The sequence below is a fragment of the Cherax quadricarinatus genome, chromosome 18 (assembly GCF_038502225.1).
Source record: "Cherax quadricarinatus isolate ZL_2023a chromosome 18, ASM3850222v1, whole genome shotgun sequence".
NCBI classification, from domain to species: domain Eukaryota; kingdom Metazoa; phylum Arthropoda; class Malacostraca; order Decapoda; family Parastacidae; genus Cherax; species Cherax quadricarinatus.
The window spans coordinates 29,880,391-29,903,655 of NC_091309.1; the positions used below are offsets into that span (position 1 = coordinate 29,880,391).

A 23,265-nucleotide genomic window follows, 5' to 3' on the forward strand; every position below is an offset into this window, starting at 1 on the left:
TACTCTGCCCCAGGGCCAGAATCATGGAACTCCGTGTTCATCAAGAACTGCAAGAAGCCCCTTTCATGAGCCTTTTCCATCCTATGGAGAGGGAGCATGGACACGGGGGTCGTCCCACAGTTACTAAAACCAACAGACATAGCCCCACTCCACAAAGGGGGCAGTAAAGCAACAGCAAAGAACTACAGACCGATAGCACTAACATCCCATATCATAAAAATCTTTGAAAGGGTCCTAAGAAGCAAGATCACCACCCATCTAGAAACCCATCAGTTACACAACCCAGGGCAACATGGGTTTAGAACAGGTCGCTCCCGTCTGTCTCAACTATTATATCACTACGACAAGGTCCTAGATGCACTAGAAGACAAAAAGAATGCAGATGTAATATATACAGACTTTGCAAAAGCCTTCGACAAGTGTGACCATGGTGTAATAGCGCACAAAGTGCGTGCTAAAGGAATAACAGGAAAAGTCGGTCGATGGATCTATAATTTCCTCACTAACAGAACACAGAGAGTAGTCGTCAACAGAGTAAAGTCCGAGGCAGCTACGGTGAAAAGCTCTGTTCCACAAGGCACATTACTCGCTCCCATCTTGTTCCTCATCCTCATATCCGACATAGACAAGGATGTCAGCCACAGCACCGTGTCTTCCTTTGCAGATGACACCCGAATCTACATGACAGTGTCTTCCATTGCAGACACTGCAAGGCTCCAGGCAGACATCAACCAAATCTTTCAGTGGGCTGCAGAAAACAATATGAAGTTCAACGATGAGAAATTTCAATTACTCAGATATGGTAAACACGAGGAAATTAAATCTTCATCAGAGTACAAAACAAATTCTGACCACAAAATAGAGCAAAACACCAACGTCAAAGACCTGGGAGTGTTCATGTCGGAGGATCTCACCTTCAAGGACCATAACATTGTATCAATCACATCTGCTAGAAAAATGACAGGATGGATAATGAGAACCTTCAAAACTAGGGAGGCCAAGCCCATGATGACACTCTTCAGGTCACTTGTTCTATCTAGGCTGGAATATTGCTGCACACTAACAGCACCTTTCAAGGCAGGTGAAATTGCTGACCTAGAAAATGTACAGAGAACCTTCACGGCGCACATAACGGAGATAAAACACCTCAATTACTGGGAGCGCTTGAGGTTCCTAAACCTGTATTCCCTGGAACGCAGGCGGGAGAGATACATGATTATATACACCTGGAAAATCCTAGAGGGACTAGTACCGAACTTGCACACGAAAATCACTCACTACGAAAGCAAAAGACTTGGCAGACGATGCAACATCCCCCCAATGAAAAGCAGGGGTGTCACTAGCACGTTAAGAGACCATACAATAAGTGTCAGGGGCCCGAGACTGTTCAACTGCCTCCCAGCATACATAAGGGGGATTACCAACAGATCCCTGGCAGTCTTCAAGCTGGCACTGGACAAGCACCTAAAGTCGGTTCCTGACCAGCCGGGCTGTGGCTCGTACGTTGGTTTGCGTGCAGCCAGCAGTAACAGCCTGGTTGATCAGGCTCTGATCCACCAGGAGGCCTGGTCACAGACCGGGCCGTGGGGGCGTTGACCCCCGGAACTCTCTCCAGGTAAACTACATCGCTTCCCAACTATTCCACTTCCTGACTACTCTGTGGCTGAAGAAATACTTCCTAACATCCCTGTGATTCATCTGTGTCTTCAACTTCCAACTGTGTCCCCCTGTTGCTGTGTCCCATCTCTGGAACATCCTGTCTTTGTTCACCTTGTCTATTTCACGCAGTATTTTGTATGTCGTTATCATGTCTCCCCTGACCCTCCTGTCCTCCAGTGTTGTCAGACCGATTTCCCTTAACCTTTCTTCATAGGACACTCCCCTTAGCTCTGGAACCAGCCTTGTTGCAAACCTTTGCACTTTCTCCAATTTCTTGACGTGTTTGACCAGGTGTGGGTTCCAAACTTTGGTGCCTGACATTCACAGTGTATAAAGTCTTGAACGATTCCTTACTGAGGTACCGTAACGTTATTCTCAGGTTTGCCAAGCGCCCATATGCCACAGCAGTTATCTGGTTAATGTGTGCTTCTGGCGATGCACTCGGTATTATACTTACTCCTAGGTCTTTCTCCTTGAGTGAGGTTTGCAGCCTTTGGCCTTCTAGCCTATACTCTGTCTGCGGTCTTCCTTGTCCTCCTCTGATTTTCATGACTTTACATTTGGCGGGGTTAAATTCCAGGAGCCAGTTTCTGGACCACACATCCAGCCTATCCAGGTCTCTTTGTAGACCTGTCTGGTCTGCGTCTGATTTAATTCTCCTCATTAACTTCACGTCATCTGCAATCAGGGACACTTCTGAGTCTCTCTCTTCCATCATGTCGTTCACATATACCAAGAATAGCACTGGTCCCAGGACTGACCCCTGTGGGACCCTGCTCGTCACTGGCGCCCACTGTGATACCTCATCACGGACCATGACTCGCTGTTGCCTCCCTGTTAGGTATTCTCTAATCCATTGCAGTGCCCTTCCTGTTATACGTGCCTGTTCCTCTAGCTTCTGTACTAATCTCTTGTGAGGAACTGTGTCAAAGGCCTTCTTGCAGTCCAAGAAAATGCAATCAACCCACCCCTCCCTCCCATTTCTTACTTCAGTTACCTTGTCATAAAACTCTAGTAGGTTTGTGACACAGGATTTGCCTTCCATGAATCCGTGCTGACTGTCGTTTATAATCTTGTTCCGCTTCAGGTGCTCCACCACTCTCCTCCTGATAATCTTTTCCAAGACTTTGCATACTATACATGTCAGTGACACTGGTCTATAATTTAGTGCTTCATTTCTGTCTCCCTTCTTAAAGATGGGGACTACATTTGCCTTCTTCCATACTTCAGGTAGTTGCCCAGTTTCAAGGGAAGTGTTGAAGATTTTGGTTAGTGGCACACGTAGTGTCCCTGCTCCCTCTCTAAGGACCCACGGAGAGATGTTGTCTGGTCCCACCGCCTTCGAGGTATCAAGGTCACTTAGGAGCTTCTCCACCTCCTCCTCAGTTGTGTGTAATTCATCCAACACTTGTTGGTATATCCCTTGTTGCTGTACCCCACCGTTTTGTCTTCCCGTTGTCCCTTCAGCCTCCACTGTAAATACTTCCTGAAATCTCATGTTGAGCTCCTCACATACCTCCTGGTCATTTCTTGTGAGCTCCCCACCTTCTTTCCTCAGCCTAATTACCTGGTCCTTGACTGTTGTCTTCCTCCTGATGTGGCTGTAGAGTAGTTTCGTGTCAGACTTCACTTTCGATGCTATGTCATTTTCATACTGCTGCTGTGCCTCCTTCCTTATCTGTGCATACTCGTTTCTGGCACGTCGACTAATCTCTTTATTCTCCTGAGTCCTTTGCCTTCTGTACTTTTTCCATTCTCTAGAGCACTTAGCTTTTGCCTCCCTGCACCTTTGGGTAAACCAAGGGCTCGTTCTGTCCTTCCCATTATTTCTGTTACCCTTGGGAACAAACCTTTCCTCTGCCTCCTTGCATTTTGTTGTTACAAAGTCCATCATTTCGTTTACTGATTTTCCTACCAACTCCTGTTCCCACTGAACCTCCTGCAGGAAGGTCCTCATTCCTGTGTAGTCCCCCCTTTTATAGTTTAGCTTTTCCCTTTCTACTGTTACCCTCTCCACTTTTAGCTCCACGATGTATTCAAAGCTCATAACTACGTGGTCACTAGCTCCAAGGGGCCTTTTATATGTGATGTGCTCAATGTGTGAGCTACTCAGGGTGAACACGAGGTCCAGTCTTGCTGGTTCATCCTCCCCTCTCTCTCTGGTAGTATCCCTAACATGTTGGTGCATGAGATTTGCCAGCACCACATCCATCATCTTGGCGCTCCATGTTTCGGGACCCCCATGTAGCTCTAGGTTTTCCCAATCAATCTCCCTGTGATTGAAGTCGCCCATGACCAGTAACTTCACTCTACTGAGTGAGCCCTTCTTGCCACCTCAGCTAGTGTGTCCACCATTGCTCTGTTGCACTCATCATATTCCTCTCTTGGCCTCCTGCAGTTCTGTGGTGGGTTATACATCACTGCAATGACTACCTTGTGTTTCCCTGACTGAACTGTACCTACTATGTAATTCATTTCTCCAATCTCGTCCATACCTTCCATTTCTTGATAATCCCACCGGTTTTTTATTAGTAGTGCAACCCCTCCCCCCCCTGCTTCTTCTATCCTTCCTCAGGATCTGATATCCGGGTGGGAAGATTGCATCTGTTATTATCCCAGCGAGTTTTGTTTCTGTAACCGCTACAATGTCTGGGGACAACTCCTTGATTCTTTCATGCCGCTCCCCACATTTATTCGTTATTCCATCCACGTTCATGTACCAAACCTTCAACTTCTTTTCAATAACTGTGGTCTGGGGAGAGAGGTGGGTTAAGGAGAGCAGGTGCTCTGGCAGGGGCCTATAGGGGGCTGGTGTGGGGGTGGGGTTTGTGGTGTGGGGTTCTGGGGGAAAGGGCCTATGGGGGGTTTCAGTGGGGGTGTGGGTGGTGGTGAGGGGGGATGGGGGAAGATGGCCTATGGTGGGGTTTCAATGGGGGAGGGGGTTGTGGTGAGGGGGATGGGGATAGAGGGTACAGTGTGTGAGTTGCTGTGGGTTACTGTGAGGGTGGGGTTTGTGTTGAGGGGGATGGGGGGAGAGGGTACATTGTGTGGGTTACAGTGAGTTTCTGTGGGGGTGGGGTTTGAGCTGAGGGGGATGTGCAGGTTACTGAAGGTTACTGTGGGGGTGGGGTTTATGCAGAGGGGGATGTGTGGATTACTGTGGGTTTCTGTGGGGGTGGGGTTTGTGCCGCGGGGGATGGGGGCAGAGGGTACAGTTAGTGGGTTTTGGGTTAGGTCGTTTGATTGCTTTGGGATTGCCATGGTTGTGTTCCTTCTGTGGGTGGTACTGGAGGGGGATGTGTTTGTTCTTCCACGTGGGCCTGATTTCTCCTGCTCTCCACCTTCCTTGCCTCCCATTCCTCCTTGCAACGTTGCACCCTCTCTTTCAGTGTCATCCTTTCTTCTTGTGTTCTGTCTCGGTCGAGGTACACACTCTGGAACGCCTGATTGTCCCTTAGGTGTGCTTTCTCCTGCAGGATCCGGTTTCGAGCTGACTCTGCCTTGAAAATCACTTTGGACGCTCTTTTCCCCTTGAAAACCACCCAATTCTCCAAAAATTTGTCAGCTAAGTCATGCCGCCCTCTCCTATCTCCTATTGTGTGTACGTGTGTGTACTCACCTAATTGTGGTTGCAGGGGTCGAGACTCGGCTCCTGGCCCCGGCCAGGAGTGCATGTGTGTGTGTGTGCGCGCGTGTGTGGGGGGGGCACAGTTGTTTTGAACACATTTAAACATGCGGTTGTATAAGAATCTAATACAAAGTGGGAGTTGTCACAGTTACTTTCTGCCATTGACAGTTTTTGGAAGATTGTGAAGAGAAGTTGTAAAGGTTAGCTGATGAATTTGGGAGGGTGTGTAAAAGAAGGAAATTAAAAGTAAACACAGGACACTGCAAGGTGATGAAAGTAACAAATGATTTAGACAATGAAAGATTGAATATCAGATTGGAAGGAGGTATGGAGGAAGTGAATGTGTTCAGATATTTGGGAGTGGACGTATTGGCGGATGGGTCTATGAAAGATAAAGTGAACCACAGAATTGATGAGGAAAAAACAGGGTGGATGGTGCACTGAGGCATCTCTGGAGACATCGAATGTTATCTGTGGAGCCAAAACAGGAAATGTATGAAAGTACGTATAGTGGTACCAAGACTCTTATATGGTTGAGAAGCATGGGTTGTGAATGTTGCAGTGAAGAGGAGGCTGGAGGCAGTGGAGATGTGGTGTAAATATTATGCAGAGAATTTGTAGCTTGGAAATTAGGAGGAGGTGTGCGGTTACTAAAAGTACGTATTATCCGGAGAGCCGAGTGATTGTTGTGGTGGTTATGGCATTCAGAGAGGATGGAGCAAAATAGGATGACTAGGAGGGCATAGAAATCTGTAATGAAGGGAAGGAAAGGGGTCACCCAAGGAAAGGTTGAACAGAGAGGGATAAAGGAGGTTTTGTGTGCAAGGGACTAGGACATTCAGGAGGCATGTGTGAGCCTGTTAGATAGGAGTGGACGCAAATGGGTTTTGGGACTTGCTATTGAAGTGTGAGCAAGGTAACAATTGTGAAGGGATTAAGGGAAACCTGGTTAGCCAAACTTATGTTCTGGAGATGGGAAGTACAGTGCTTTCAATCTGAAGGAGGGGGCAAGGTTATTTGCAGTTAGGAGAGGTGTCTCAACTGTAGTATCTTCATGCTTCCATCAAGACAATGATAAGAGTGAATGATGGAGAAAGTGTTTCTCTTTTGGGTCATCCTACCTTGGTGGGAGATGGTCAGTGTTTTAAAAAAAAATGTCTAATGGTGTTATTACTGGAGTGCATCATAAATTTCCATTATATCTTGACAAAATGGGGCAACAACACATTTGTAACCAGTGCTTGAGTGAGCCACTAACTATTTCAACAAATGCTGGTGAGTGCATTTATGAGTCTAGTGCCAAGCTTAATATAAAAGCCACATGCTGTTAATTGGTAATGTTCACAAAACTGAAGCATACATTCACTATGTGAATTTATTCTGTAATATCTCACAGTTGGTAGTATTACATGTCCTGAGCTAGTTAAAACATATTTTTTATTTACCTTGAAGGACACCATGACAATTTGGTAATGGGCTTTGTTGCATCAAGGTACAGTACTGGTCGTTCTATGCTTCTTAAATCCCAAATAGAAACCTGAAATTTCAAAGGTATTTGATAGTTAAATTAAAGAGGGATAACATTAAAACTATAATTATCTTCAAGCTCATTATTTGGATGCTTGTTCTGTGTGCAAGTGATAAACAAATAGGAGTAACATGAGTTGAACTTCTCCATGGGCAAGTGGAACAGAATTCTTCCTCAATAAGCCATGCGTGTTGTAAGAGGCAACTAAAATGCCGGGAGCAAGGGGCTAGTAACCTCTTCTCCTGTATACATTACTAAATGTAAAAGGAGAAATTTTCGTTTTTCCTTTTGGGCCACCCCGCCTCAGTGGGATTCGGCCGGTGTGTTGAAAGAAAGAAAGAATGAGTTGAGCTATGTTCACAATGTCCAAACTTCACTACTAAATTTAGATTTTATAATATTTTATTTTCGTTTTTTTTTATCACAAACACTAGCTCCCTTTCGATGCCATTCTAGCATATTCTAACATATTCTGACCTTTTCAAAAAATTATTTTCAGTGCCTTTTATTTTGTGTAGCTTTCTTTTCACAGTTTACAATTATGGCCCATTGTTCACCATGGCCCAGTCCTTGACTAGGCCTCACGGTGGATCAGGGCCTGATCAACCAGGCTGTTACTGCTGGCCACATGCAAACCAATGTACAATCCACAGCCCAGCTAGTCAGGGACTGACTTTAGGTGCCTGACCAGCTTCCTCTTAAATACAGCCAGGGGGTCTATTGGTAATCCCCCTTATGTATGGTGGGAGGCAGTTGAACAATCTTGGGACCCTGACACTTATTGTGTTGTGTCTTAGTGTATTCATGGCATCCCTGCTTTTCATTGGGGGGATGTGCTGCCTGCCGAGTTTTGCTTTTGTGATTTCCATGTGCAGACTTGAGACTAGTTCCTCAAGGATTTTCTAGGTATATATTATCATGTATCTTTCTTGCCTGCATTCCAAGGAGTACAGGTCAAGGGACTTCAAACATTCCTAGTAATTTAGGTGCTTTATTGTACAGTACTTATATGTGGAGTGACAGTTCTCTGTATATTCTCCAAGTCTGCAATTTCGCCTGCCTCAAAAGGGGCCGTTAGTGTACAGCAATACTCTACCCTAAAAAGAAACAGTAATCTGAAGAGAATCATCACTGGCTTGGCATCCCTAGTTTTGAAGGTTCTCATTATCCATCCTATCATTTTCCTAGCAGATAAGGCAGAGACATTATGATCTTTAAAAGAGAGATTCTCTGACATTATCACTCCCAGGTCCTTCACATTAGTTTTTTGGTCTATTGTGCGGCTGGAATTTGTTTTGTACAGTAAGTCCTCACTTAACGTTGTTTTGTTAGAACGCTGATGAGAAAAAAATTTATTTCCAGCCAGGGCCACTGCCTGTGTGGAGTTTGCATGTTTTTTTTTTTTTAACTCCATGGTGGTAGGAGGTGCTCCTTACAATATTTGTTTTGCAAACATTTATTCCTTGATTTAACCCTGTTGCAACGAGTGCTGAAGGTATACTTTGTACCCCTGATGTTTATATCAATTAGCCTATGGTAAATTTGGTTTCATTATAAGTTGTTTTGCTTAATGTTGTGGTTTCCAAGAACTTATCAATGACTAAGTGAGAACTTATTGTACTCTGATCCAGTTTTTATTTCCTCGAGTTTTCCACTGCGGAGAAATTGAAATTTGTCTTCACTGAACTTCACATCGTTCTTTGAGACCTATTTCAAGACTTGGTTAACCCTTTGACTGTTTCCGACGTATAAATACGTCTTACGAGCCAATGTTTCTGACGTATTTATACGCACAAATTCTAGCGGCTTCAAATCAAGCGCAAAATGCCTGGTAGGCCTACATGAGAGAGAATGGGTCTCAGTGGTCGGTGTGCACCCTGTGAAAAAAATCTGGGACCCAGCGGTGCATTGTGGGAATGCCATGTTGTTAGTCCATTTTCACCATGCCTCTCGGTAAGAAGTTCCTCACTCCTTGGCGGATTGGAGGTCTTTTGTTCCCAAGTGATAGCTCTAACAGCGATGAGAATGTCAGTGACAGTGAATTCCAGGGTTTTGAAGTGAGTGTTACCGGAAAAAGTGCCCAGGATAACGTAATTAGTGATGAAAACCCAGATGACCCACAACCTTCCACCTCTGGTGCTGGGCCAGCTTGTTCACGTTCACGTTCGCCTGTACCAGGACGAAAGAGGAAATTACAGTGGACCCCCGCATACCGTCAGCATCACATAACGTTTAATCCGCATACCGCTCGCTTTTATCGCAAAAATTTTGCCTCGCATACCGCTCAAAAACCCGCTCACCGCTGTTCGTCCGAGACGCATCCAATGTGCGCCCATAGCCAGCCTCACATGTGCCGCCGGTGGCATTGTTTACCAGCCAGCCTCCACGGTAACATCCAAGCATACAATCGGAACATTTCGTATTATTACAGTGTTTTTGGTGATTTTATCTGCAAAATAAGTGACCATGGGCCCCAAGAAAGCTTCTAGTGCCAACCCTACAGCAATAAGGGTGAGAATTACTATAGAGATGAAGAAAAAGATCATTGATAAGTATGAAAGTGGAGTGCGTGTCTCCGAGCTGGCCAGGTTGTATAATAAACCCCAATCAACCATCGCTACTATTGGTGGTACAGCTGCTGCTGCTGCTGTACCACCGTCAGCTGCTGCTGCTGCTGCTGCTGTAGCACCGTCAGCTGCTGCTGCTGTTGTACCACCGTCTGCTGCTGCTGCTGCTGTAGTACCGTCTGCTGCTGCTGTAGTACCGTCTGCTGCTGCTGTAGCATCGTCTGCTGCTGCTGTAGCACTGTCAGCTGCTGCTGCTGCTGTACCGTCAGCTGCTGCTGTAGTACCGTCTGCTGCTGCTGTAGCATTGTCTGCTGCTGCTGTAGCACTGTCAGCTGCTGCTGCTGCTGTAGCACTGTCAGCTGCTGCTGCTGCTGCTGTAGCACCGTTGTTGGTGTGGCTTATTGAGAATACCAAGAAACAATTAACCCCAGAGGATTTGCCACCCAGGATAACCCAAAAAAGTCAGTGTCATCGAAGACTAACTTATTTCCATTGGGGTCCTTAATTTTGTCTCCCAGGATGCAACCCACACCAGTCGACTAACACCCAGGTGAACAGGGAAAAATGCCTGGAACTAGTGCTCATATTGGTGAATTTAAAGCCAGCAAAGGTTGGTTTGAGAGATTTAAGAATCATAGTGGCATACACAGTGTGATAAGGCATGTTCTGGAAGAAAATACCAAACAGGACCTACAGTACTCAGGAGGAAAAAGCACTCCCAGGACACAGTGTCTCATCAGTCATTGCTGCATCTTCAATAAAGGTAAGTGTCATTTATTCTTCATTTAGTAGAGTAGTACATGCACAATATATATTGTGCATGTACTACTCTACTATTGTGCATGTATCCTTCTCTTTGTGTGTAGGAAAATGTATATTTCATGTGGTAAAAATTTTTTTTTCATACTTTTGGGTGTCTTGCACGGATTAATTTGATTTCCATTATTTCTTATGGGGAAAATTCATTCGCATACCGATCATTTCGCATAACAATGAGCCCTCTTGCACGGATTAAAGTCGCTATGCGGGGGTCCACTGTATTTGGTCGTGCACAACACCCAGATGTTAGCAGTGATAGTGATAGTTCTAGTGACAGTGAGAGTGAATATTCCCCAGTGAAGCGGCAGTATGTACAACGTAGCATGCGGTCTGGTAGTGTTTCAGATGTTGTTCCAAGGGGAAGGAGAAACTCTGGGAGCACATCCCGTGGCCCTACACCACGACCTGATAGTGAGGATGACGATATTGTAACAATGGGTATGAATGATGTGAGTGATGGAGCAGGCAGTGGTGGTGATAGTGAGGGTGGCACGGCCCATGTGGCACCATCAGCAGGCCATGCTACTACCCATGCTGCTGACTCCACAACAACCAGCCTCACCCTCCCCCACACTCCCACAACCTGCACAACCACAACCACGGTACAATATCCAGACCCCACCAGCAGACAGCATCTGGGATTGGCAGGACGGTGACGAGTTTGTTCCCAGTCCCCATGACTTTGATGAAACACGAAGTGGAATAAAGCCATCTTGTCCACTTGGGAACAATGCCAGTGAACTGGACTGCTTTGAGTTATTCTTCGAAGAACCCCCGATGGACATCATTGTCAGGGAAACAAACACATACTGTGATTACACCATGGCAAATACAATTCTCTCACCAAAATCACGGCTACACAAGTGGAAGGAGACAACTGTGGCAGAGATGTACCTGTTTTTTGCCACAATAATGCTTATGCCACATGTGTATAAGCACACTGTCACCACATACTGGGCAACAGAACGCCTGATTTCAACTCCAGGTTTTAGTGACATTATAGGTGTCAATCGTTTCCTGATACTGTTACGTATGTTACACTTTTCAGACAAAACCAGGCCTGACAGAAGCGACAGGTTATGTAAGATCAGAAATGTGTTTATGTACCTGAAACAAAAGTGCTGCATGTATTTTTATCCCTTCAGGAAGCTTGTTATTGATGAGTCCTTGATTTTATTCAAAGGAAGACTCTCATTCAAGCAATATATACCAAGCAAGAGGAAACGCTTTGGTATAAAGCTATTTGTACTGTGTGATTGCAGAAGTGGTCTAGTTTTGGATATCATTGTGTACACTGGCAGTAATACTTTGAGAGATACCATGAAGTTATTGGGTATCTCTGGTGATGTGGTTCGAACAATGATGGAACCATATCTTGGTAAGGGGCATATGTTATTTACTGATAACTGGTACACAAGCCCCTTACTCAGTGATTTCTTGCGAGCGAACTTGACAGACGTGTGTGGCACAGTGCGTCGTAATCGCAAACATATGCCAAGGTTCGACGCTGACACTCGCAGAGGTGAGGTGCAAGCCTTTGCTGCCAATGACATCATGGCATTTCGGTGGCATGACAAACGTGATGTCACATTGTTGACATCAGTTCACAGAAATGAAATGGTACCCAGTGGCAGGGACAACAGAGAGACCAATGAACCCATTCTAAAGCCTGCAGCTGTCATGGACTACAACCTCAATATACACTTAGTGGACAAATGTGACATGCAGATTGGGTTTGCAGACTGTGTACGCAAGAGTTATAAGTGGTATATAAAACATTTTTTCCATCTTGTTGATATCTCTATGCTAAATGCTTATAACATATACAAGTTGAAGACCAACAAAACACCAAAATATGGTGAATTTTGCCTGTCAGTAATCAGGCAAATAATTGCAAAGTACCAAGGAGCAACTCCTGCAATAGACCAGCGCCCACACACGTCATCTCGTTTCAGGCCTGGTGATCACTACCCCATACAACTGCCTCCTACTACTGCCAAGAAAAATGCTCAGAAGAGGTGTTATGTATGTATGCATACCACAAAACGCCCACAAACACGCAGAGACACTCGTTTTATGTGTGAGGAGTGTGAAGTGCCCCTCTGCATATACCCATGTTTCAAAGAGTTCCACAAGCTGCAGCAGTTCTAGGAACGTGTTTAGTGACTGTACATATGTATATATATTATGGAACAATAGTAATAAACATTGTTTTGTATTGTTTGTTTGTGTAAACAAAGTGTATGCACAAACTAATAGTGATAAAGTTTGTTCTGTTATTGTGTTGTAAACAATGAGTGTATATTTGAACAATGAACCTTACATTGGTCTCACAGGCCACATAAGTTACCTGGAACAGAAAAATATTGAAAAATGCAAGAAACCTTTGAATTAGAGTAAATAAAAGAATACCGGGTGGGCGGCAGTCGCCGCTGTTGCCGTACGCACGTCACTTTCTGCAAACTTTGTGGCTCTATATCTCGGTAAGTACTGATGGCAAAAACTTTTTATTAGGCTTAAAACACTCACAAAAATATTCCTAACATTTTCATAAGAAAAAATAATTTTTTTTTTTTCGAATATTTGGAGACACAGAATGACAGTTTCAGAGAGGGGCCTGAAACAGTCAAAGGGTTAATATCCACTTGGAGATATGCAATGTACTCGATGGATGACGCTGTCATGTAAATTTTGATATCATCAGCAAAGGAGGACACAGTGATGTGAGTACGTACTGTACCTTGTGGAACAGAGCTTTTCGCTGTAGCCACCTCTGACTTTACTCTGTTTACTATTACTTTTTGTGTTTTATTTGCTATGAGGTTATAGATCAACCTACCCACCTTTCCTGTTATTCCTTGATCATGCATTCTGTGCACTATTACACCATGATCACATGTAACATTATTTATTTTAGGTATTTTCTCATTTTCTTTAATCATCTTATATGTTATCATATCTTGATACTTAACCCTTTCAGGGTCCGTGCCGTAGATCTACAACTTTATGTTGAGGGTCCAAACCATAGATCTATGCCAAAATTCTAGCGGCATCAAATTTAATGCGAGAAGGCTGGTAGGCCTACATCTGAGAGAACGGGTCTGCATAGTGTGTGTGCGCTGTAAACAAAAATTCTAGGCACCCGCATGGCATTGTAGGAACACCGCCTCAGTAAGCCTCGCCGCAAGGCAGCTCTCACTCCAAGGCGAATTGGGACTCTCTTCCTAACTGATAGTTCTGACTCTGATGGAAGTGAAAAAGAAGAATTTTATGGCTTTGATCGATTAGTGACCGAAAGCAATGACCAGGATATCGAAAATAGTGCAGAAAATCCTGACGATCCTCAACCTTCTACCTCTGGTGTGGGCACGTCTCAGTCACATTCAGTTGTATCTCGTCGCAAGAAAAAACTAATATTTTCGTGTGGTCAGGCCTCAGATTTCAATAATGATGATGATAGTTATGTGGACTGTGATTTTATTGTTCTTGATGATCATTCGAGTAGTAATAGTGATGAATTATATTCACCAGTGAAGCGTTGGTATATACGCTGCCGTATGCGCTTGGGTAGTGTTCCCTATGCAGTGTCCAGGGGATGGAGTACATCCCATGGCCCTTCACCAGGAATAGACAGTGAATGTGAGAATGATGTGGCTACACTTGGCATGGATAGACCACAGGCATCAGTAGGTGGTGGTATTGGTGGTGATAGTGGTAGTGGTGGTGGTAGTGCCATGGCCATGCATGATTCACCAGCCCAGACTGGGACCCATGCCGCTGACTCCTCAGCTCAAGGACAAAACACAACTACAACCACAACTACAACTACAACCAGCTTATGATGTCCAATATCCACCAGCAAACCGCATCTGGGATTGGCGACAAAATCCCAATTTTGTTCCCAATCCCCATAAGTTTGATGACTCTCAAAGTGGAATCCTACCAGCTTGTTCCCTTGTAAACACTGCAAATGAACTGGAATTCTTTGAATTATTCTTTGACCAGCCATTGATGGAAACTATTGTCAGGGAAAGTAACAAGTATTTTGAGTACACCATGGCAAATACGATCATATCACCACAGTCAAGACTACACTGGTGGAAAGAGACAACTGTGGCTGAAATGTATTTGCTTTTTGCAACAATAATGCTTATGCCTCATGTCTATAAGCATAATATAAAATCATACTGGTCCACAGATCGGCTAATTTGTACCCTGGCCTTCAGTGAAATCATCCCAGTGAATAGGTTTATCTTACTCTTACGTATGTTGCACTTCTCTGACAAAACCAGGATTGACAGAAATGACAGGTTATACAAGATTAGAAATGTTTTTATGTATCTGAAACAAAAGTTCAGCATGTACTTTTATCCATTCAAGAATCTTGTAATTGACGAGTCTTTGATTTTGTTCAAAGGTAGACTGTCGTTCAAGCAGTATATACTAAGCAAGAGGAAATGCTTTGGTATAAAACTGTTTGTACTCTGTGACTGTGAGACAATACAATAAGTGTCAGGGGCCCAAGACTGTTGAACTGCCTCCCTGCATACATAAGGGGGATTACCAACAGACCCCTGGCTGCCTTCAAGAAGGCACTTGACAGGCACCTAAAGTCAGTACCTGACCAGCCGGGCTGTGGTTCATACATCAGTTTATATGTGGCCAGCCATAACAGCCTGGTTGATCAGACCTTGATCGACCATGAGGCCTGGTCTCAGACTGAGTCATGGGGGCATTGACCCCCGAAACCCTCTCCAGGTATACTCCAGGTAAGGGTTGCAATGGCCAGAGGGTCTGTCTCCATCTCCCTACTGTAAAAGTGACTACCAGAATGCTTTTATAAACTATTTAATAGTAATCCTGTTCAAATAAAAATAAAATAAAGGCCAGTGAATCCTTGGTTTTTTAGAGTCTCAGTTTTCATGAATTTTGGTTATCGACAACTTTTTTCATTGAAATATAGCCATGGTTATCGTGATTTCCCTTGGATTTTGGCAGTCGTACGATATGTGTCACAGTGGCCCTGCGCGCACAAATCCTCCCACAAACGCATTCAAGAGTCAGTCTGGCATTTTTTCTCAGCGAGTGATCACCCCCGGTGTTCATACAAAACATTTCACAATAATCATTGATTTTTGTATTTGCAACTGGTAAATAAGCCACTATGGGCCCAAAGAAACCTCTTAGTGTGTCCAAGAGAAGGATTTTGAAGGGTTTGGGGCTGAACCTGTCAACCCTATGCCTGTTGTGGAATGTATTGTGGCACTGGGGAATTCCATGGGGTTGGATGTGAGTGGCCAGGATGTGGAAGAGTTGGTGGAGGACCACAGGGAAGAGCTAACCACTGAAGAGCTGCAAGAGCTTCATCTGCAACAGCAACAAACCACAGCTGAGGAAGCTGCTTCACAGGAGGAGGAAGAAAGAGGAAAGAAGTTAGAGGATGATGGTGTGCCATTCTGATTTTATTCAATAAACACCCTGCCACTCACGTCTCACACATTAAAACGTATTAATATTTTAAGGTAAGTAATAAGTATACTCTGTGTGTATATTACCTTTCATTGTGTTTTTAATGTCTATTTCTATTGCTAACTTAATATAAGTTAGTGTAAACTTGTTGTCTGGTATTTATTGCATATTTTATGTGCTCTGATAATAATACTTGTGGACCTGTGTGGTAGCCGGGTGGAGGGACAACATTACGTTTTCTCTGCTCAGCCATCAGAGAAAACGTGTATAAATCTGCGTTTGGCCCAGCCACTCCCCCACTCTGCTTTTGTTTACAATTTTTGGCATGAATTATTCATTACTTCACCCTTCGTTTATGATGGCATCTAAAGGTAGTTCTTAGAAATGATTAAATTCAGTGAACAAGGTATGTCGATGTTAATAATATGGCTCTGGGCCACAGTGTAGGTAGCCGGTAGGTGTAGCCCAGGTGGGCTACACCTACTGGCTACCTACACTGGCTTCCTACAAATAAATACTACTCACCTCTCTTCCTATATTAAGACTACACATATTTTAAGGTAAATAATGAGTGTCCTGTATGTGTATTTTACCTCTCTGGGATGTTTTAAATATCATATATTAAGTATGAAACGGGGAGCCAGGGCTACCTACACCTGGGCTACCTGCACCTGACTTCCTACAAATAAGTACTACTCACCTCTCTCCCTACATTAAAATTACAAATACTTTAAGATAAGTAATGAATGTACTGTGAATGTATTTTACTTTGTGTGTTTTTAATGCCTAGTTCTATTACTAACTTAATATAATTTAGTGTAACTTGTTGTCTGGCATTTATATGCATTTTTATTTTTTTATTATCACACTGGCCGATTCCCACCAAGGCAGGGTGGCCCGAAAAAGAAAAACTTTCACCATCATTCACTCCATCACTGTCTTGCCAGAAGGGTGCTTTACACTACAGTTTTTAAACTGCAACATTAACACCCCTCCTTCAGAGTGCAGGCACTGTACTTCCCATCTCCAGGACTCAAGTCCGGCCTGCCGGTTTCCCTGAATCCCTTCATAAATGTTACTTTGCTCACACTCCAACAGCACGTCAAGTATTAAAAACCATTTGTCTCCATTCACTCCTATCAAACACGCTCACGCATGCCTGCTGGAAGTCCAAGCCCCTCGCACACAAAACCTCCTTTACCCCCTCCCTCCAACCTTTCCTAGGCCAACCCCTACCCCGCCTTCCTTCCACTACAGACTGATACACTCTTGAAGTCATTCTGTTTCGCTCCATTCTCTCTACATGTCCGAACCACCTCAACAACCTTTCCTCAGCCCTCTGGACAAGAGTTTTGGTAATCCCGCACCTCCTCCTAACTTCCAAACTACGAATTCTCTGCATTATATTCACACCACACATTGCCCTCAGACATGACATCTCCACTGCCTCCAGCCTTCTCCTCGCTGCAACATTCATCACCCACGCTTCACACCCATATAAGAGTGTTGGTAAAACTATACTCTCATACATTCCCCTCTTTGCCTCCAAGGACAAAGTTCTTTGTCTCCACAGACTCCTAAGTGCACCACTCACTCTTTTTCCCTCATCAATTCTATGATTCACTTCATCTTTCATAGACCCATCCGCTGACACGTCCACTCCCAAATATCTGAATACGTTCACCTCCTCCATACTCTCTCCCTCCAATCTGATATCCAATCTTTCATCACCTAATCTTTTTGTTATCCTCATAACCTTACTCTTTCCTGTATTCACCTTTAATTTTCTTCTTTTGCACACTGTTGCAACCCCTGAATGGGTTACAATGATTATGTATATATATAATGTATATTACCTTTTCATTTAATTTTATATTGCTTATATTTGCGATAATAGCTAAATCGTAAATGTATGACTTTATATTATTATTTGACTGTTATATTGTTATTTAGCTTATGTTGTTAGGATGTATATAAAATGTGCTCAGTTAGTCTTGATTGTCAAACTACTGTAATTATCGCTTGTCGCTCGTTATACTGCCGGCTTCTGAGCTGCAGTTGTCCACGTAGCTATCACGTGATCGAGGGGGAGGTGTCCTCACCTCTCGTGAAGTTTTCAGTCTGCTGTAGACTCGCTTGGTGGTTGGACAGATTGTCTGTCTCATTATTCTTGTTAGTTCTGTAGAACTCTGTTCTCAGAACATTGTATAGACTTTGTGATTTTCGACGTTGTACTGAGGTTGTGTGTCACATAGACACTCTGAATATCTCAGGTCCCGAGCTATAGCTTCTGACCTAATTTTGTACTGGTTCCTGTGTATTGTCACAGTCACAGTTTTTCCTATGCTGAACATAGATTCAGTATTATGGGAGTTTTGGTAACTTTTGTGGAGGATCTGCTGATGGTCCCTACTTAGTGTCGTTATATTATTTCCCAGTTCCTGATTCTGTGTCGCAGTCGCTTGATATTGCATTGCTATTGGGCTTAGCATTCTTTGTTGTTCAAGAAGACTGTTCGGGTTGCCAGTCGGTCAAGAAGTTAGTTTATTTGAGGACTTTGTCAGTCACTTGTTTAAGTCTTATTCGAGTCTTGAGACATAGCTAACTACTTAAGAGCACTTAAACGCATACACACACTTACTTGTACATATTTGTAATATCTTATTAAATGTTAATGTACCTGACGGTACTTAAGAATTATAAATGTGATATGTGCTTTCAGCACAATAATATTGAACTCGAGAGATTGATTTTATTTTGATTGCTGTGATTTAATTTACTTTGATAATATACCTCTAGACTTAAGGTAGGTAGTAGGTTGGTAGACAGCAACCACCCAGGGAAGTACTACCGTCCTGCCAGATGACTGTGAAACAAAAACCTGTAACTGTTTTGCATGATGGTAGGATTGCTGGTTTCTTTTTCTGTCTCATAAACACGCTAGATAACAGGGATATCTTGCTACTCCTACTTACACTTTGGTCACACTTCACAGACACGCACATGCATATATATATATACATACATCTAGGTTTTTCTCCTTTTTCTAAATAGCTCTTGTTCTTTTTTATTTCTTCTATTGTCCATGGGGAAGTGGAAAAGAATCTTTCCTCCGTAAGCCATGCGTGTCGTATGAGGCGACTAAAATGCCGGGAGCAATGGGCTAGTAACCCCTTCTCCTGTATACATTTACTAAAAAAGAGAAGAAGAAAAACTTTATAAAACTGGGATGCTTAAATGTGCGTGGATGTAGTGCGGATGACAAGAAACAGATGATTGCTGATGTTATGAATGAAAAGAAGTTGGATGTCCTGGCTCTAAGCGAAACAAAGCTGAAGGGGGTGGGAGAGTTTCAGTGGGGGGAAATAAATGGGATTAAATCTGGAGTATCTGAGAGAGTTAGAGCAAAGGAAGGGGTAGCAGTAATGTTAAATGATCAGTTATGGAAGGAGAAAAGAGAATATGAATGTGTAAATTCAAGAATTATGTGGATTAAAGTAAAGGTTGGATGCGAGAAGTGGGTCATAATAAGCGTGTATGCACCTGGAGAAGAGAGGAATGCAGAGGAGAGAGAGAGATTTTGGGAGATGTTAAGTGAATGTATAGGAGCCTTTGAACCAAGTGAGAGAGTAATTGTGGTAGGGGACCTGAATGCTAAAGTAGGAGAAACTTTTAGAGAGGGTGTGGTAGGTAAGTTTGGGGTGCCAGGTGTAAATGAAAATGGGAGCCCTTTGATTGAACTTTGTATAGAAAGGGGTTTAGTTATAGGTAATACATATTTTAAGAAAAAGAGGATAAATAAGTATACACGATATGATGTAGGGCGAAATGACAGTAGTTTGTTGGATTATGTATTGGTAGATAAAAGACTGTTGAGTAGACTTCAGGATGTACATGTTTATAGAGGGGCCACAGATATATCAGATCACTTTCTAGTTGTAGCTACACTGAGAGTAAAAGGTAGATGGGATACAAGGAGAATAGAAGCATCAGGGAAAAGAGAGGTGAAGGTTTATAAACTAAAAGAGGAGGCAGTTAGGGTAAGATATAAACAGCTATTGGAGGATAGATGGGCTAATGAGAGCATAGGCAATGGGGTCGAAGAGGTATGGGGTAGGTTTAAAAATGTAGTGTTAGAGTGTTCAGCAGAAGTTTGTGGTTACAGGAAAGTGGGTGCAGGAGGGAAGAGGAGCGATTGGTGGAATGATGATGTAAAGAGAGTAGTAAGGGAGAAAAAGTTAGCATATGAGAAGTTTTTACAAAGTAGAAGTGATGCAAGGAGGGAAGAGTATATGGAGAAAAAGAGAGAGGTTAAGAGAGTGGTGAAGCAATGTAAAAAGAGAGCAAATGAGAGAGTGGGTGAGATGTTATCAACAAATTTTGTTGAAAATAAGAAAAAGTTTTGGAGTGAGATTAACAAGTTAAGAAAGCCTAGAGAACAAATGGATTTGTCAGTTAAAAATAGGAGAGGAGAGTTATTAAATGGAGAGATAGAGGTATTGGGAAGATGGAGGGAATATTTTGAGGAATTGTTAAATGTTGATGAAGATAGGGAAGCTGTGATTTCGTGTATAGGGCAAGGAGGAATAACATCTTGTAGGAGTGAGGAAGAGCCAGTTGTGAGTGTGGGGGAAGTTCGTGAGGCAGTAGGTAAAATGAAAGGGGGTAAGGCAGCCGGGATTGATGGGATAAAGATAGAAATGTTAAAAGCAGGTGGGGATATAGTTTTGGAGTGGTTGGTGCAATTATTTAATAAATGTATGGAAGAGGGTAAGGTACCTAGGGATTGGCAGAAAGCATGCATAGTTCCTTTGTATAAAGGCAAAGGGGATAAAAGAGAGTGCAAAAATTATAGGGGGATAAGTCTGTTGAGTGTACCTGGTAAAGTGTATGGTAGAGTTATAATTGAAAGAATTAAGAGTAAGACGGAGAATAGGATAGCAGATGAACAAGGAGGCTTTAGGAAAGGTAGGGGGTGTGTGGACCAGGTGTTTACAGTGAAACATATAAGCGAACAGTATTTAGATAAGGCTAAAGAGGTCTTTGTGGCATTTATGGATTTGGAAAAGGCGTATGACAGGGTGGATAGGGGGGCAATGTGGCAGATGTTGCAGGTGTATGGTGTAGGAGGTAGGTTACTGAAAGCAGTGAAGAGTTTTTACGAGGATAGTGAGGCTCAAGTTAGAGTATGTAGGAAAGAGGGAAATTTTTTCCCAGTAAAAGTAGTCCTTAGACAAGGATGTGTGATGTCACCATGGTTGTTTAATATATTTATAGATGGGGTTGTAAGAGAAGTAAATGCGAGGGTCTTGGCAAGAGGCGTGGAGTTAAAAGATAAAGAATCACACACAAAGTGGGAGTTGTCACAGCTGCTCTTTGCTGATGACACTGTGCTCTTGGGAGATTCTGAAGAGAAGCTGCAGAGATTGGTGGATGAATTTGGTAGGGTGTGCAAAAGAAGAAAATTAAAGGTGAATACAGGAAAGAGTAAGGTTATGAGGATAACAAAAAGATTAGGTGATGAAAGATTGAATATCAGATTGGAGGGAGAGAGTATGGAGGAGGTGAACGTATTCAGATATTTGGGAGTGGACGTGTCAGCGGATGGGTCTATGAAAGATGAGGTGAATCATAGAATTGATGAGGGAAAAAGAGTGAGTGGTGCACTTAGGAGTCTGTGGAGACAAAGAACTTTGTCCTTGGAGGCAAAGAGGGGAATGTATGAGAGTATAGTTTTACCAACGCTCTTATATGGGTGTGAAGCGTGGGTGATGAATGTTGCAGCGAGGAGAAGGCTGGAGGCAGTGGAGATGTCATGTCTGAGGGCAATGTGTGGTGTGAATATAATGCAGAGAATTCGTAGTTTGGAAGTTAGGAGGAGGTGCGGGATTACCAAAACTGTTGTCCAGAGGGCTGAGGAAGGGTTGTTGAGGTGGTTCGGACATGTAGAGAGAATGGAGCGAAACAGAATGACTTCAAGAGTGTATCAGTCTGTAGTGGAAGGAAGGCGGGGTAGGGGTCGGCCTAGGAAGGGTTGGAGGGAGGGGGTAAAGGAGGTTTTGTGTGCGAGGGGCTTGGACTTCCAGCAGGCATGCGTGAGCGTGTTTGATAGGAGTGAATGGAGACAAATGGTTTTTAATACTTGACGTGCTGTTGGAGTGTGAGCAAAGTAACATTTATGAAGGGATTCAGGGAAACCGGCAGGCCGGACTTGAGTCCTGGAGATGGGAAGTACAGTGCCTGCACTCTGAAGGAGGGGTGTTAATGTTGCAGTTTAAAAACTGTAGTGTAAAGCACCCTTCTGGCAAGACAGTGATGGAGTGAATGATGGTGAAAGTTTTTCTTTTTCGGGCCACCCTGCCTTGGTGGGAATCGGCCAGTGTGATAATAAAAAAAAAAAAAAATAACTTAATAAATTTATTAAATTTTAATTTCTCTAGTTAGTAGCCTACCAGTTGTAATCCTAAAGCACTATTGAACCAAGACCAGGAAGACCTGCAAGACCAGGACCCACACGTTACTGAATTCACAAACACAATGAGTAACTGTATGTTGCTACCAACAGTAACAAAACCTACAAGAGTTACAGATACTAGTGTTTCCCTACTTGACCACATCTGGACCAACACCATATCCCCTTTAAAATCAGGCATAATTACAGATAATACCACAGACCACTACCCTACTTTCCTCATAACAACTCTTGGTAAATTACCCCAAGACACTACTAAAGTCACCTTCAGACTTCACAATGAGGCAGCCATAAATAACTTCACAACAGCAGTAGCAAACATTGACTGGCACACTGAGCTAGAAATCAATACAGATATTGACGAATGTATTAATAATTTTCTAAAAAAGACTCAATACCTCTATAACAAGCACTGCCCTAAAAAAACTAAGCAGATGACAGCTAAGAGACTGAACAGTCCCTGGCTAACACCCAGCATTCTCAAATCCATAAATACAAAACACCAATATGAAAAACAGTACAGAATGGGTCACATAACCAGAGACCAAACAAAACGTTACTCGTCAATCCTAACCAGCCTGATAAGAAGGGCAAAAAAATTGTATTATGAGAACAGATTATCCAACTTACGAGGTGATATAAAAAAGACCTGGAAAACCCTATCAGAAATTCTGGGAACAAAAAAGATATCATGAAATAGCGAAATAAAATTAGCAAAATCAGATGAACCCCAACTCCCACCAACAGAAACAGCAAACAGACTCAATGATTTCTTCTCCACTATAGGACAAAACCTTGCCAATAAAATCCCAAGCTCAGATACCCCACCAAATGACTACCTCACCGGCAACTACCCGAACACACTGTTCCTAGCTCCGACTAACCCATACGAAGTCTCCCTTATTATCAACGCACTAAAAAACAAGGCAGGAGATTTAAATACCTTACCACCCTTTATATACAAAAAAGTGTCACAAGTGCTATCACCAATCATTGCAACACTCTTTAACAAATCCATTGAATCCTCCACCTTCCCTACAGTACTCAAAATAGCAAGGGTCACCCCGATCCACAAAGGAGGAGACCAAACAGAGTTGAATAACTATAGGCCAATATCCAACTT

General features: G+C 43.2%; 1 protein-coding gene across 4 annotated transcripts in view; it reads right to left on the reverse strand.

The window, feature by feature from the left end:
* The window catches only part of mio (GATOR complex protein mio), a 229,792-nt gene that overhangs the window by 174,533 nt on the left and 31,994 nt on the right, over positions 1–23,265 (reverse strand). For all 4 annotated transcript variants that reach the window (XR_011392157.1, XM_070086366.1, XM_070086367.1 and 1 more), the window contains one exon: positions 6,733–6,824. Coding sequence is in view for 3 of the 4 variants with exons in the window: in XM_070086366.1 (XP_069942467.1) it covers positions 6,733–6,824 (92 nt within the window). In the remaining variant the exon portion in view is untranslated. The remainder of the gene's footprint in view (positions 1–6,732; positions 6,825–23,265) is intronic.